This window comes from Anguilla anguilla, chromosome 11 (genome assembly GCF_013347855.1).
Source record: "Anguilla anguilla isolate fAngAng1 chromosome 11, fAngAng1.pri, whole genome shotgun sequence".
Lineage (NCBI taxonomy): Eukaryota > Metazoa > Chordata > Actinopteri > Anguilliformes > Anguillidae > Anguilla > Anguilla anguilla.
Window position 1 is genome coordinate 1,821,431 of NC_049211.1, and position 12,357 is coordinate 1,833,787.

Genomic DNA, 12,357 nt, shown 5'->3' on the forward strand with positions numbered 1-12,357 from the left:
GCAGAGTCTTTCAGAAGAGAGTGAGAGATTGCGTGTGTGTGTGTGTGTGTGTGTGTGTGTGTGCGCGCGTGTGTGTGTGTGTGTTTGCGTGCGTGCGTGCGTGCGTGTGTGTGTGCGTGTGTGTGTGTGTGTAGGGGTGTGTGTGTGTGTGTGTGTGTGCGTGCGTGCGTGCGTGTGTGTGCGTGTGTAGGTGTGTATTAATCAGTAAATGCACTTCTTTATGTGCCCTTGTGAACCTTGAAACCTGTAGATGATTTACGCACATGCTCAGAACAAGGAGCAGGGCTGCGCACGCGAGCCCCGATGGGCTGCTCTGTAGTTCAGTAGCGCCATCTGCTGGCCGAGGAGTGACATAGCAGGACGAGTTGTGACTGAGCCGCTGAAATTCACACTCCTCTCCTCTCCCTCTGCAGCCCACCATAGATGACAAGATCCAGCTGGGCCCCCGAGCCCAGATCAACTGGGTCAAGGGCAGCAGTGGAGGGGCGGGGGCCAAGGCCAACGAATCAGGTAAGGACAACCCACCCTCCAGTCAGCAGCCAGCACCTCCAGCTCTCACTCTGTCCTGTCCCATAAGCCACTGGGGCCTTTAACGCTGCGGTTCTCCTGTGGTTCTCAGATTTGACCCGGTCCAGCGGCAGCAACCTGAACCGCTACTCCGCGCTGCAGTCCTCCGCGCCCCCCCCGCAGCCCGCCGCCACGCCGCCCCCCCAGCCCGCCACCACGCCCCCCTCCCTGCCCCCGGACTTCGACTCCAGGAGGAGCGTGAGCAGGTAACGGACCTTTTAGGGCCAGCGAGGCTGCTGGGACGACCCTTTAAACTGCAGATTAGGCCTAGTCCCAGGACTGAACTCAGCTCTGAGTGGAGACTCAGTTAGTCCCAGGACTGAACTCTGCTCTGAGTGGAGACTCAGTTAGTCCAGGACTAAACTCCGCTCTGAATGGAGACTCAGTTAGTCCCAGGACTGAACTCCGCTCTAAATGGAGACTCAGTTAGTCCAGGACTAAACTCAGCTATGAATGGAGACTCAGTTAGTCCCAGGACTAAACTCAGCTCTGAATGGAGACTCAGTTAGTCCAGGACTGAACTCCGCTCTGAATGGAGACTCAGTTAGTCCAGGACTAAACTCAGCTATGAATGGAGACTCAGTTAGTCCCAGGACTGAACTCCGCTCTGAATGGAGACTCAGTTAGTCCAGGACTGAACTCAGCTCTGAATGGAGACTCAGTTAGTCCCAGGACTGAACTCAGCTCTGAGTGGAGACTCAGTTAGTCCCAGGACTGAACTCCGCTCTGTATGGAGACTCAGTTAGTCCCAGGACTAAACTCAGCTCTGAATGGAGACTCAGTTAGTCCCAGGACTAAACTCCGCTTTGAATGGAGACTCAGTTAGTCCCAGGACTGAACTCAGCTCTGAATGGAGACTCAGTTAGTCCCAGGACTAAACTCAGCTCTGAATGGAGACTCAGTTAGTCCCAGGACTGAACTCAGCTCTGAGTGGAGACTCAGTTAGTCCCAGGACTGAACTCAGCTCTGAATGGAGACTCAGTTAGTCCAGGACTAAACTCAGCTCTGAATGGAGACTCAGTTGGTCCAGGACTGAGCTTAATCAGTGTCTGTCAAACCGGGCCTTAGTCTTTTTTTTTTAGGGTGAACAGAAAGACAGGACTTGGTTCTCAGGGCTGGGGTGGGTTAGGTTAGAGGGGTACTCACCCTAAATGTGTCTTTGTACATTTTTGGATGTAACCCCTCAGTAAAACCTGACTTACAGTGTTTGAGTAAAGGGTCTGATGTGTGAGCCTGTGGGGGCGTGGCCTGTGTGGGCGTGGCCTGAGGACGTGGCCTGTGTCGGCGTGGCCTGAGGGTGACGAGCGGTTCTGTCCCGTCCAGTCGCAGCAGCTCGGGACGAGAGCGGAGCGAGAAGCCGTCGGGCGTGGCCCCCCCGCGGACCGCCCCCTTCCCCCGCCCCGGCGCCGGCCTGAAGGAGCCGCTGGAGAGCCCCGCCCCCGCCGACCCCCGCCGGGACGTCCCCGAAACCGCCGACCCGCCCAAGCACCCCAGCGCCGCCGAGGAAAAGCCCGAACCGGACCGCAGCCAGGACAGGGAACCGGGTCAGAACCTGCTCCTAATCTTCAGTTCTGAGCTCCCTGCCTGGAGCAGGTTACTCTGGGTCTGACCCGGGTCAGAACCTGCTCTTATTCTGCAGCTCTGAGCTCCCTGCCTGGAGCAGGTTACTCTGGGTCTGACCCGGGTCAGAACCTGCTCTTATTCTGCAGCTCTGAGCTCCCTGCCTGGAGCAGGTTACTCTGGGTCTGACCCGGGTCAGAACCTGCTCTTATTCTGCAGCTCTGAGCTCCCTGCCTGGAGCAGGTTACTCTGGGTCTGACCCGGGTCAGAACCTGCTCTTATTCTGCAGCTCTGAGCTCCCTGCCTGGAGCAGGTTACTCTGGGTCTGACCCGAGTCAGAACCTGCTCTTATTCTGCAGCTCTGAGCTCCCTGCCTGGAGCAGGTTACTCTGGGTCTGACCCGGGTCAGAACCTGCTCTTATTCTGCAGCTCTGAGCTCCCTGCCTGGAGCATGTTACTCTGGGTCTGACCCGGTTCTGACCCGGTTTCTCTCTCTGCAGTGAAAGGGGACGCTCCTGTGGGTCGGACTGCAGACAAGCCCCTCCTGTCCGAGGAGGAGATGGAGAAGAAGTCCAAAGCCATCATCGACGAGTTCCTGCACATCAACGACTACAAGGTACCGCCCAAAACCCACACGGGTACTGCCAGGGGGGACCGGGTAGAACCCACACGGGTACTGCCAGAGTGGACCGGGTAGAACCCACACGGGTACTGCCAAGGGGGACCGGGTAAAACTCATTTAGTTAAATTTAATTTTCAGTTATTTAAAGACAAATAATTACAGTTAGCCTGAGTAACACTCGGGTTCCCCCAGTTCTGTGTTACGTGTGCAATTTTTTGTTTATCGGTGACTAAAGATAAATCATCCGCTGCAGCCTAGTCTGTGTACCAGTGAATATCTCAATTTGACTTCATTTCAAACTTTTAATTGTGTGTTTGATTCATTCTGTTTCTGTTCTTTTTGTGTGTGTGTGTGCGTGCGTGCGTGTGCGCGTGTGTGTACGTGCGTACGTGCGTGTGTGTGCGCGCCTGTGTGTGTGTGTGCGCGTGTCTGTGTGTGTGTGTGCGCGTGTCTGTGTGTGTGTGTGCGTGCGCGTGTGTGTGTGTGCACGCGCCTGTGTGTGTGTGTGCGCGTGTCTGTGTGTGTGTGTGCGTGCGTCTGTGTGTGTGTGTGCGTGCGTGCGCGTGTGCGCGTGTGTGTGTGTGCACGCGCCTGTGTGCGTGCGTGCGTGCGTGCGTGCGTGCGTGCGTGTGTGTGTATGCGTGTGTGTGTGTGTGTGCGTGTGTGTGTGCATGTGTGTGTGTGTGTGTGTATGTGTGTGTGCGTGCGTGCGTGTGTGTGTACGTGCGTGTGTGTGTGTGCGTGTGTGTGTGTGTGTGTGCGTGCGCGTACGTGCGCGTGTGTGTGCGTGCGTGCGCGCGTGTGTGTGTGTGTGTGTGTGTGTGCCTGTGTGTGCGCGTGTGTGTGCGTGCGTGCGTGCGTGCGTGCGTGCGTGCGTGCGTGCGTGTGTGTGTGCGCGTGTGTGTGTGTGCACTCGCAGGAGGCCGTGCAGTGTGTAGAGGAGCTGGATCAGGCAGCTCAGCTGAGCGTGTTTGTGCGCGTGGGGGTGGAGTCTACGCTGGAGCGCAGCCAGATCACCCGAGACCACATGGGGCACCTCCTCTTCCTGCTGCTGCAGTCTGGAACCCTGTCCAAGTCCCAGTACTTCAAAGGGTGAGTCCTGCTCTGACCTCAGCCCTGTCCAAGTCCCAGTCCTGTGAATGTAATCCCCTCCAAGTCCCAGTCCTGTGAATGTAACCCTCTCCAGGTCCCAGTGCTTTATAGGATGAGGCATTAAGTACATGTGCTGTGGGGATGGTCCCCCCCCCCCGACCCCCACCCCCCCTGTGTGAACGCGGTCTGTCCCCGGGGACCAGGTCTGTGTGTCAGCGCGTGATGTTGTGATGTCACAGCCAGGCAGCACAACGGAAACTGTAACACAACCCCGGGACAGGCTGTCCCGTTACATCAGGAGCCCGAGCCGCTTCCCCCGGGGGGGTCGGGTTTCCGGGACTTACCAGGAGAGAGGCGGGGGGGGGGGGGTGGTGGGTGTGGGGACGAGCCGGGGGGGCCTTCTCACTCCTCTGTCCCCCGTTCCCCTCCCGCAGGTTTTCGGACACCCTGGAGCTGGCTGACGACATGGCCATAGACATCCCCCATATATGGCTGTACCTGGCTGAGCTGGTCTCCCCCGTGCTGCGGGAAGGGGGAATCTCTATGAGAGAGTTATTTAGGTGAGTGCTCGCCCCGCCCCCTCGGTCCCACCAGCGTGAGGCGCTCTTTACCGGACACGTTCAGCACGGGGGGGGGGGGGGGGGGATTAAAACATCACACACACTGCCCACATTTACACAGGACATTATAACATAATACACACACTCTCATCACATCAGGAGTTCAGACATTTCACTACACTGCTGCAAGAGAATCCATAGAAACATCCTTTTCACTGGTAGAACAGTGAGGAACAGCCTTTCACTAATAGAACTGAGGAACAGCCTTTCACTGGTAGAACAGTGAGGAACAGCCTTTCACTAATAGAACTGAGGAACAGCCTTTCACTGGTGGAACAGTGAGGAACAGCCTTTCACTGGTAGAACAGTGAGGAACAGCCTTTCACTGGTAGAACAGTGAGGAACAGCCTTTCACTGGTAGAACAGTAAGGAACAGCCTTTCACTAATAGAACTGAGGAACAGCCTTTCACTGGTAGAACAGTGAGGAACAGCCTTTCACTGGTAGAACAGTATGAGTCTCCATATTGCCATTCTTGTACATCAGCATGCATCTCTCCCCCCTGTTCACACCCTGCAGTGTGTTACTGTGTTAGGCAGCAGACAGATACAGGTTTTGTAAACCAGAGGGCTGGGTGCTCATGCCACAGACGTGTTCCTGAATGTGCTGTCTATCCTGGCAGTGGTCTACTGTGGTCTGTTGTGTGAGGAGGTGCGCAGAGAATCCTTCTGAAATAAAGGTGGTTCAGTCCTCCCCTCCTCAGGTTGATTCAGTCTCTCTCTCTCTCTCTCTCTCTCTCTCTCGCTCTCTCTCTCTCTCTCTGATCTGCATGGTTAGCTTTAATGCCGCAGTTCTCTGCGCTGACTGTCTGCGCAGTGTGTGCAGAGTGCTGACTCAAACGCTGACAGCAGGGACTGTGTGAGCCCTTTAATACACAGAAATAAATCAGTTCAGAAACATGCGGACTGAAGCACTGCTCTCAGGGCCATCTTAGAGTTTAATCTCTTTGCTCAGGAGAGAGGGCTTGGTCATTGTGTGTGTTCAGCTGAAGGGTGTGCAGACAGACAGACAGGAAGACAGAGAGGCAGGCAGACAGACAGACAGACAGACAGGAAGACAGACAGGCAGACACTCCATCTTTATGATCAGGATTCTGTTGTTACTGTTCAAAACTGTTGAACTAATGAGTTCCTGTGATGTACAGTTCACTGTATAAAGCCTCAACATCCTGGTGTCAAATACAGCGTCTGCCTTGCTTTAGTTTTTTGGGGTTTTTTTTTGGGGGGGGGGGGGTAAAGCTGAGCTGTGCAGTTTCCAGCTGAAAGCTTCTCACTGCCATCTTCACTCTCTCTCTCTCTGTTCGCAGTGAATTTAGCAAACCTTTGCTTCCTGTGGGAAGAGCAGGGATCTTATTTTCGGAAGTACTGCACCTTCTATGCAAACACATGGTGAGTGCCTCTCCCACGCCGGCTGTGTTCTGCTCGAATCCCCCACCCAACAGGCTAAACGTTCACATCTCTTTTAATGGCCGAACAGTCTGAGACATGGTACAGCTGGCATGGATCTCCATGTTATGTCAGGTTTTGTGTTGATCTTCATACCTGCAAAGATGGACTTGTGGTTCCTGATTCTTTTCCAAGAGACAGTCTGTGCGTGTGTGTTGGTGTGCGTGCGTACACGTGAATGTGTTTGTGTGTGTGTGTGTGTGTCTCTATACTCTGACTCTCTCTCTCTCTCTGTCTCTGCAGAGCCATAGGAAAGTTGGCTCTGTGGAGTGTGAGTGTGTGTGTGTGTGTGTGTGTGTGTCTCTATACTCTGACTCTCTCTCTCTCTCTGTCTCTGCAGAGCCATAGGAAAGTTGGCTCTGTGGAGTGAGAGTGTGTGTGTGTGTGTGTGTGTCTCTATACTCTGACTCTCTCTCTCTCTGTCTCTGCAGAGCCATAGGAAAGTTGGCTCTGTGGAGTGAGAGTGTGTGTGTGTGTATGTATCTGTACTCTGACTCTCTGACTCTCTCTCTCTCTCTCTGTCTCTGCAGAGCCATAGGAAAGTGGGCTCTGTGGAGTGTGTGTGTGTGTGTGTGTGTGTGTGTATCTGTACTCTGACTCTCTCTCTCTCTCTGCAGAGCCATAGGAAAGTGGGCTCTGTGGAGTGTGTGTGTGTGTGTGTGTGTGTATCTGCACTCTGACTCTCTCTCTCTCTCTCTCTCTCTGTCTCTCTCTCTGCAGAGCCATAGGAAAGTGGGCTCTGTGGAGTGTGTGTGTGTGTGTGTGTGTGTATCTGCACTCTGACTCTCTGACTCTCTCTCTCTCTCTCTCTCTCTCTGCAGAGCCATAGGAAAGTGGGCTCTGTGGAGTGTGTGTGTGTGTGTATCTGCACTCTGACTCTCTCTCTCTCTCTCTCTCTGTCTCTGCAGAGCCATAGGAAAGTGGGCTCTCTGTGGAGGGAGTCTGGGCTCAGCTGGGAGGACTTCCTGCCCGAGGGGGAAGATGTGCCCAGCTTCATCTCAGCCCATGTGAGTGCCCCCCCTCCCTAAAACTGCCCCCCCCAGGCCCCCTTAAACTGCCCCCCCAGCCCCACTTATACACCCCCACACACCCAATTACACTCCCCTTGCCCCCCTTATACAGTACACCCCCTTACACACCCTAAACACCACCCCCTATACACACCCAGTTACACCCTCCTTACACCTTTTATAAACCGCCCCCCACACCCTCTCCCCCTCTCCTCCTCTCCCCCTCTCCTGTAGAAACTGGACTTCACCCTGTCGGACTGCTCCAGCCCAGAGGAGCCGCTCTCCAAGGGGGAGCTCTCCCCCGAGGAGCTGAACCGGCAGCTGGAGAAGCTGCTCCTGGAGGACATGGCAGGAGACGAGCAGATCTTCGACTGGGTGGAGGTAGGCCGGGGCGAGCGCTTGGGTTCCCCCCCGCGGGACGCGATGTGGGTTTGGGGGGGGGGGGGTGGATCTGCTGAGTGGCACAGCGCAGCCGCTGATCCTGAACAGAGGTCACCAAATACCGTGTCACTGCAAAAACAAATCCGGTCAAACTGGTTTAGGTCGGGTTCTGTCAGTGTGCCTGTGTCCGTGTTCCCCTGCTCTAACTGCTGCCCTCCTGCGTTTCAGGCGAATTTGGACGAGTCCCAGATGAGCTCACCTCCGTTCCTCCGAGCTTTAATGACGTCTGTGTGTAAAGCAGCAGTGACAGGTAAGAGCATCAGTCCCTTTACGGTAATGACTTCTGTAATGAGTGTGTTATGCAGTGACAGGTAAGAGCATCAGTCCCTTTACGGTAATGACTTCTGTAATGAGTGTGTTATGCAGTGACAGGTAAGAGCATCAGTCCCTTTACGGTAATGACTTCTGTAATGAGTGTGTTATGCAGTGACAGGTAAGAGGTAAGGGGTAAGGGGGGGTAAGGTGGTGAAAACTCCAGCCCTCACAGCGCCTCTCTGTGTTCCCCCCCCCCCCCAGGTGACAGCTCGTCCTGCAGAGTGGACACCACCATCATCCAGAGGAGACTACCTGTGCTGCTCAAGTACCTGAGCTCGGACACAGAGAGGCAGCTGCAGGCTCTCTATGCACTTCAGGCATTGATAGTCAAACTTGATCAACCTCCCAGTAAGTCCCTCCACACCGTAAACATCAACATTAGCTAATTTTTTTGAGTAATATAGTTTAAATGTTTTTTGTTTTTTTAAATAATTGTTTTCTGTCATCCCCCCCCCCCCCCCGCAGACCTGCTCCGGATGTTCTTCGACTGCCTGTATGACGAGGACGTGATCTCTGAGGACGCGTTCTACAAGTGGGAGAGCAGCAAGGACTCGTCAGAGCAGCAGGGAAAGGGCGTGGCCCTGAAGTCCGTCACCGCCTTCTTCACCTGGCTGAGGGAGGCGGAGGAGGAGTCAGAGGATAACTGACGGGAGCAGGTCTAGTCTCGGCCAATCAGTGCAGAGCAGCCAACCTTCGCTGAAAACATCGTCTGCAATCTTAAAAAAAAAAAAAAAACTAAACAAAAAACAGAAACATATGCACGGACGGGAGTTGGACGGTGGAGGTTCATGGTACGGTACCCAACACAGCGATTAGAGTCTGCATCGGAAGGGCCAGAGCACTAAAAACGCATTGTATTATTTATAGAAAATATTTAGTTTTAAAATTTAAACTTTTTTTTTTTTCTTTTGTTACTTTTTAAGAGACTTTAAAAAAATTACAATTTCTGTGCAACAAAGAATACAGTACATAGGTTCTGAACTCTTTAATTTATTATTTTTTTAAGGACTGCAAATACGGAAATTTATTTAACATTTGCAGATGCTCAAAATGTGGAGAACATTGACGGTAATAGAAATAATAACAATAATAACAATAATAAATATTATTGATAATAATAATAATAATAATAATAATAATTGAATGCCAGGTAGCCTCCCTGAATTTGGTTTAGAGAAGTAAATAAAAAAAGCAATTACTTATGGGTTGGAAGGGATAGGGGGATTGGTTACAAGGCAGGGTCAACTGTTCAAAAGGTCAGAGGTTAAAGGTTATTCTGAAATAACCTCAGGAACTGTTTCTTCTACTTTGGCTTGCTCTATTGGACCTGTATATACTCCCACACACGGGCGGGACTGAGACCCGTGGAAAAGAACAAAGAGGAACCTTCCGGAAACTAAACGGGGCAGCGGCCAGCACGAGAACGCTCCTGAGTGAGGGGGTCGCTCATTCTAAAGTGCTTGTAACTCCTCAGACTTACAGAGCAAATTTAAAGCTTGTAAATACATTAAAGACAAAAAAGATATTTAAAAAAAAGGTACAAGTCCCCACAGTGATGTGTGTTTCTTGTCGATTCCTGAAGTCGATATCCAAGTTAATCAATCTTTTTTTAAAAGCCCATGGTCGTTGCCTCACTGTATCGTAATGAATTGTTGCAGACGGTAGATTGAGTTGAGCATCAAAACATTCTCACCCCTTAAGCTCTGAGCATGTTCCCAGAGTCTTTGGGCGAGTGACAAACCTGTTTTGGAGTTGAAGTGATGTTTATTTCGTTTAGCATCAGGACCACTGTGCCTTGAAAGATTGTGTGTCTGTTCACTGGTCTTTGAGCCATTAGAGGCCACCCGCCATTTTGGCTCTTCCCACACACTTTCAGCGAGGTTCATGGCTGGAGAATGCAGCTCCTGGAGGCCACCCGCCATTCCGGTTCTCACCATACAGTTTCCAGGAGGCTCATTGCTGGAGAATAGGGTGAAGTGCAGCAACCTGATCTGGCCAGAAAGTCTCTGTTATTGGACACCATGTGTGCGAGCAGGAAGCAGTTTCTTTTGATGGTCAGCATACACACATGCTTGCTAGACTCCTGTCTAAAATCCATTTTCAACCACTGTATGTGCTCACCGTCTGTCTCCTTTAGGAAAATTAGATCAGCTGTATAATTTGATGGGATTTTGAAAGAGAATGGGTCCATTTGTGGCTATGTTTTATATTTTCCAGAACAATGTTTCATTAGTATGTGTGTTTTATATCTTGAAATGCATACGGTTGCTCAGATTTTCTCAACAAAAAAAAAAGTGACCTCCTTTTTTCTTCTCTGGGCAAAACCACACATCAGTAGACGCAAGGGAACTTCCCCTGCGGTTTGGAATGGTTTATGTGAGATTTATGAACTTTCCACTGCTGCTACTGCAGCTGCACTGAGGTCTTTATTAACAGGTGAGGCTAATCCTAAAGCTCATCCAGCTGTAATACAGTTACAGGTGAGGCTAATCCTAAAGCTCATCCAGCTGTAATACAGTTACAGGTGAGGCTAATCCTGAAGCTCATCCAGCTGTAATGCAGTTACAGGTGAGGCTAATCCTAAAGCTCATCCAGCTGTAATGCAGTTACAGGTGAGGCTAATCCTAAAGCTCATCCAGCTCGTAATAACCAGCTGTAATGCAGTTGTACAGCTTTTCACTTCCTGCAGGTTTTTGGTGGATTTTTAACTCCTTCCCTTGTGTTCGCATGGAGGGATAAAAACAGGAAGAAGCACCTGGACTCCAGGTGAGTTATCCGCACCTTCAGAAAGCGAGCGGCGGAGTGTGTGGTCCGCAGCGACTGGACCCGTCAGAACCGGTTTACTCCGGAAGGGACCGGGTTCTGCGAAGCGCGTGATCGTACGCGCGCGTGGAGGAGAGTCGGAGCAGGAAACAGACGTTTGGTAGGGGGCCGTCTGGGACTCCTGTGAGTTACTCATTTGTGTTCTAAAAGGGAGGAGCAGGAAACAGACGTTTGGTAGGGGGCCGTCTGGGACTCCAGTGAGTTACCCGTTTGTGTTCTGAAAGGGAGGTTCTGTGCACCTGTGTCCTGGTCAGATGTCCAGCTCCAGGCTTCTACCTGAGGGATACTTGCGTTTGAAGGTCAGGTGCGTCTGACGAGCTGCACTCACCTGTTCACCATTCAGCAGGTCTGCGGCCTCCTGTTCTGTCCGGGCTGTGGCCTTCCACTGCTGCCACTGAATGTGACTATCAGGGGGGGCTGGTGTGGATCGGGGTGGGGGGTGTGGGGGGGGGCTGGCGGTGTGGATCAGTGGTGGAGGGGTGGGGGGGGGGCTGGCGGTGTGGATCAGTGGTGGGGTGCTGTGTTCCCAGTGGGCCAGGAGGTAGGTTTGTATTTTGGCAGAGGTTAGCGCTGTTGCTTCACAAGGAGGTTTTGGGTCCTAGTCCCGGCCAGCCTGGATCTTCCCTGTGTGGAGTTTGCATGTTCTCCCTGTGTCTGCGTGGGTTTCCTCCGGGTACTCCGGTTTCCTCCCACAGTCCAAAGGCATGTGGGCTCTAGGGCTCACCTGTAAAAGAGATGTCAATCTCAATGTGACTAGTGACTACCCTGGTTTAATAAAAATTTTTATTTCCACCAATTACCCCTGGCTCAGATAGCTAATTAGTTTTATATACCAGTGCTGGATCACTAGTAGATTAGATCACCGCAAAATATTTCTCATAGGGACACGGGAGCAGTCATCAGCTTATTAGCTTGTCATATCACATGATCACATTGCATTACAAATGACTGAGCTAGTAGAATAATTATAACAGAACTTCACAAGGAGTAAAAATCCAGAAATAAAGTCCTTGCTCATCCAAATTCTATGTAAGACCAGTTTTAAAAAGACATAAAAACATAGTGTTTGATATATTTAAACTTCTAAAAGACAACGTTTTATGATTATTGTGTCAGAAATACTATTTCAGGTGACTGGTTATTGTGGTTGCGGCTGTTGCCGTATTTGTTGCTTTTGAGCGTTTATGTAGCGCACCAAGCGCTAAAGTATGCTAAAGCTGAGGTTGAGGTTCTCAGAACGGAGGCATATCCTGGTGAAAAGAGGGAGGTCTTGAGTTAAATAACATCAACAACCCAAGGGAAGGACTTTGGACGTATCAATAATATCCCATGACACAGCTAGGCCTAGTCAAACCACAGCAGTATTCACTTAAAACAAACATTTACATACAAACAGGGTTGTTGGGAGTAAGCTGTATTTTTATTGTTTACTGGCTGACTAGTGTTTTGCCTGCATGTGACTCGTTTTGGGAGTACAAACTTCAGTTACTGGTGCTGGTGTGCCTGTGAAATATTGCTTAAAAATGCATAAAATAAGCAAAGACTGGGTTTAAAGCTGAACCTGAAGACCACAGAATTGCATTACAGCTCAAACAGCTATCCGAAGCTGGGGAATAAGGATTAGCTGGTACGGCTGTAATCCGGTTCTGTGGTCCGGACTCTGGAGGTTTAAACCTGAAGTTTAAAGTCCAGCTTAGCACACTGCAGTGGACCCATCCTGTCTGCTGACCTGGTTTACAGTTTTTATTATGTCAACTAAACGTGCTCTGCACTGACCAATTCAAAGTTTATCACTCTGTTAATATTTTGTGTTATCAGTACTTCCTAATGATCCTAGGATTCACAAGCCAGTTTTTTATTATT

At 51.2% G+C, this 12,357-nt stretch overlaps 1 protein-coding gene across 11 annotated transcripts in view; it reads left to right on the forward strand.

The window, feature by feature from the left end:
* LOC118207674 (eukaryotic translation initiation factor 4 gamma 3-like) overlaps positions 1–9,206 on the forward strand; it is a 52,048-nt gene extending 42,842 nt beyond the window's left edge. For 7 of the 11 annotated variants that reach the window (XM_035381476.1, XM_035381478.1, XM_035381480.1 and 4 more), the window contains 12 exons: positions 414–510; positions 620–773; positions 1,891–2,111; positions 2,625–2,743; positions 3,669–3,841; positions 4,276–4,401; positions 5,767–5,848; positions 6,814–6,912; positions 7,150–7,296; positions 7,525–7,606; positions 7,873–8,019; positions 8,137–8,913. In XM_035381476.1, the coding sequence (XP_035237367.1) occupies positions 414–510; positions 620–773; positions 1,891–2,111; positions 2,625–2,743; positions 3,669–3,841; positions 4,276–4,401; positions 5,767–5,848; positions 6,814–6,912; positions 7,150–7,296; positions 7,525–7,606; positions 7,873–8,019; positions 8,137–8,318 (1,629 nt within the window). In that variant the 3' untranslated portion in view covers positions 8,319–8,913. Of the gene's footprint in view, positions 1–413; positions 511–619; positions 774–1,890; positions 2,112–2,624; positions 2,744–3,668; positions 3,842–4,275; positions 4,402–5,766; positions 5,849–6,813; positions 6,913–7,149; positions 7,297–7,524; positions 7,607–7,872; positions 8,020–8,136 lie in introns of all 11 variants that reach the window. The other 4 variants (XM_035381485.1, XM_035381486.1, XM_035381487.1 and 1 more) reach the window with 2 other exon arrangements.
* Positions 9,207–12,357: the final 3,151 nt, after the last annotated feature.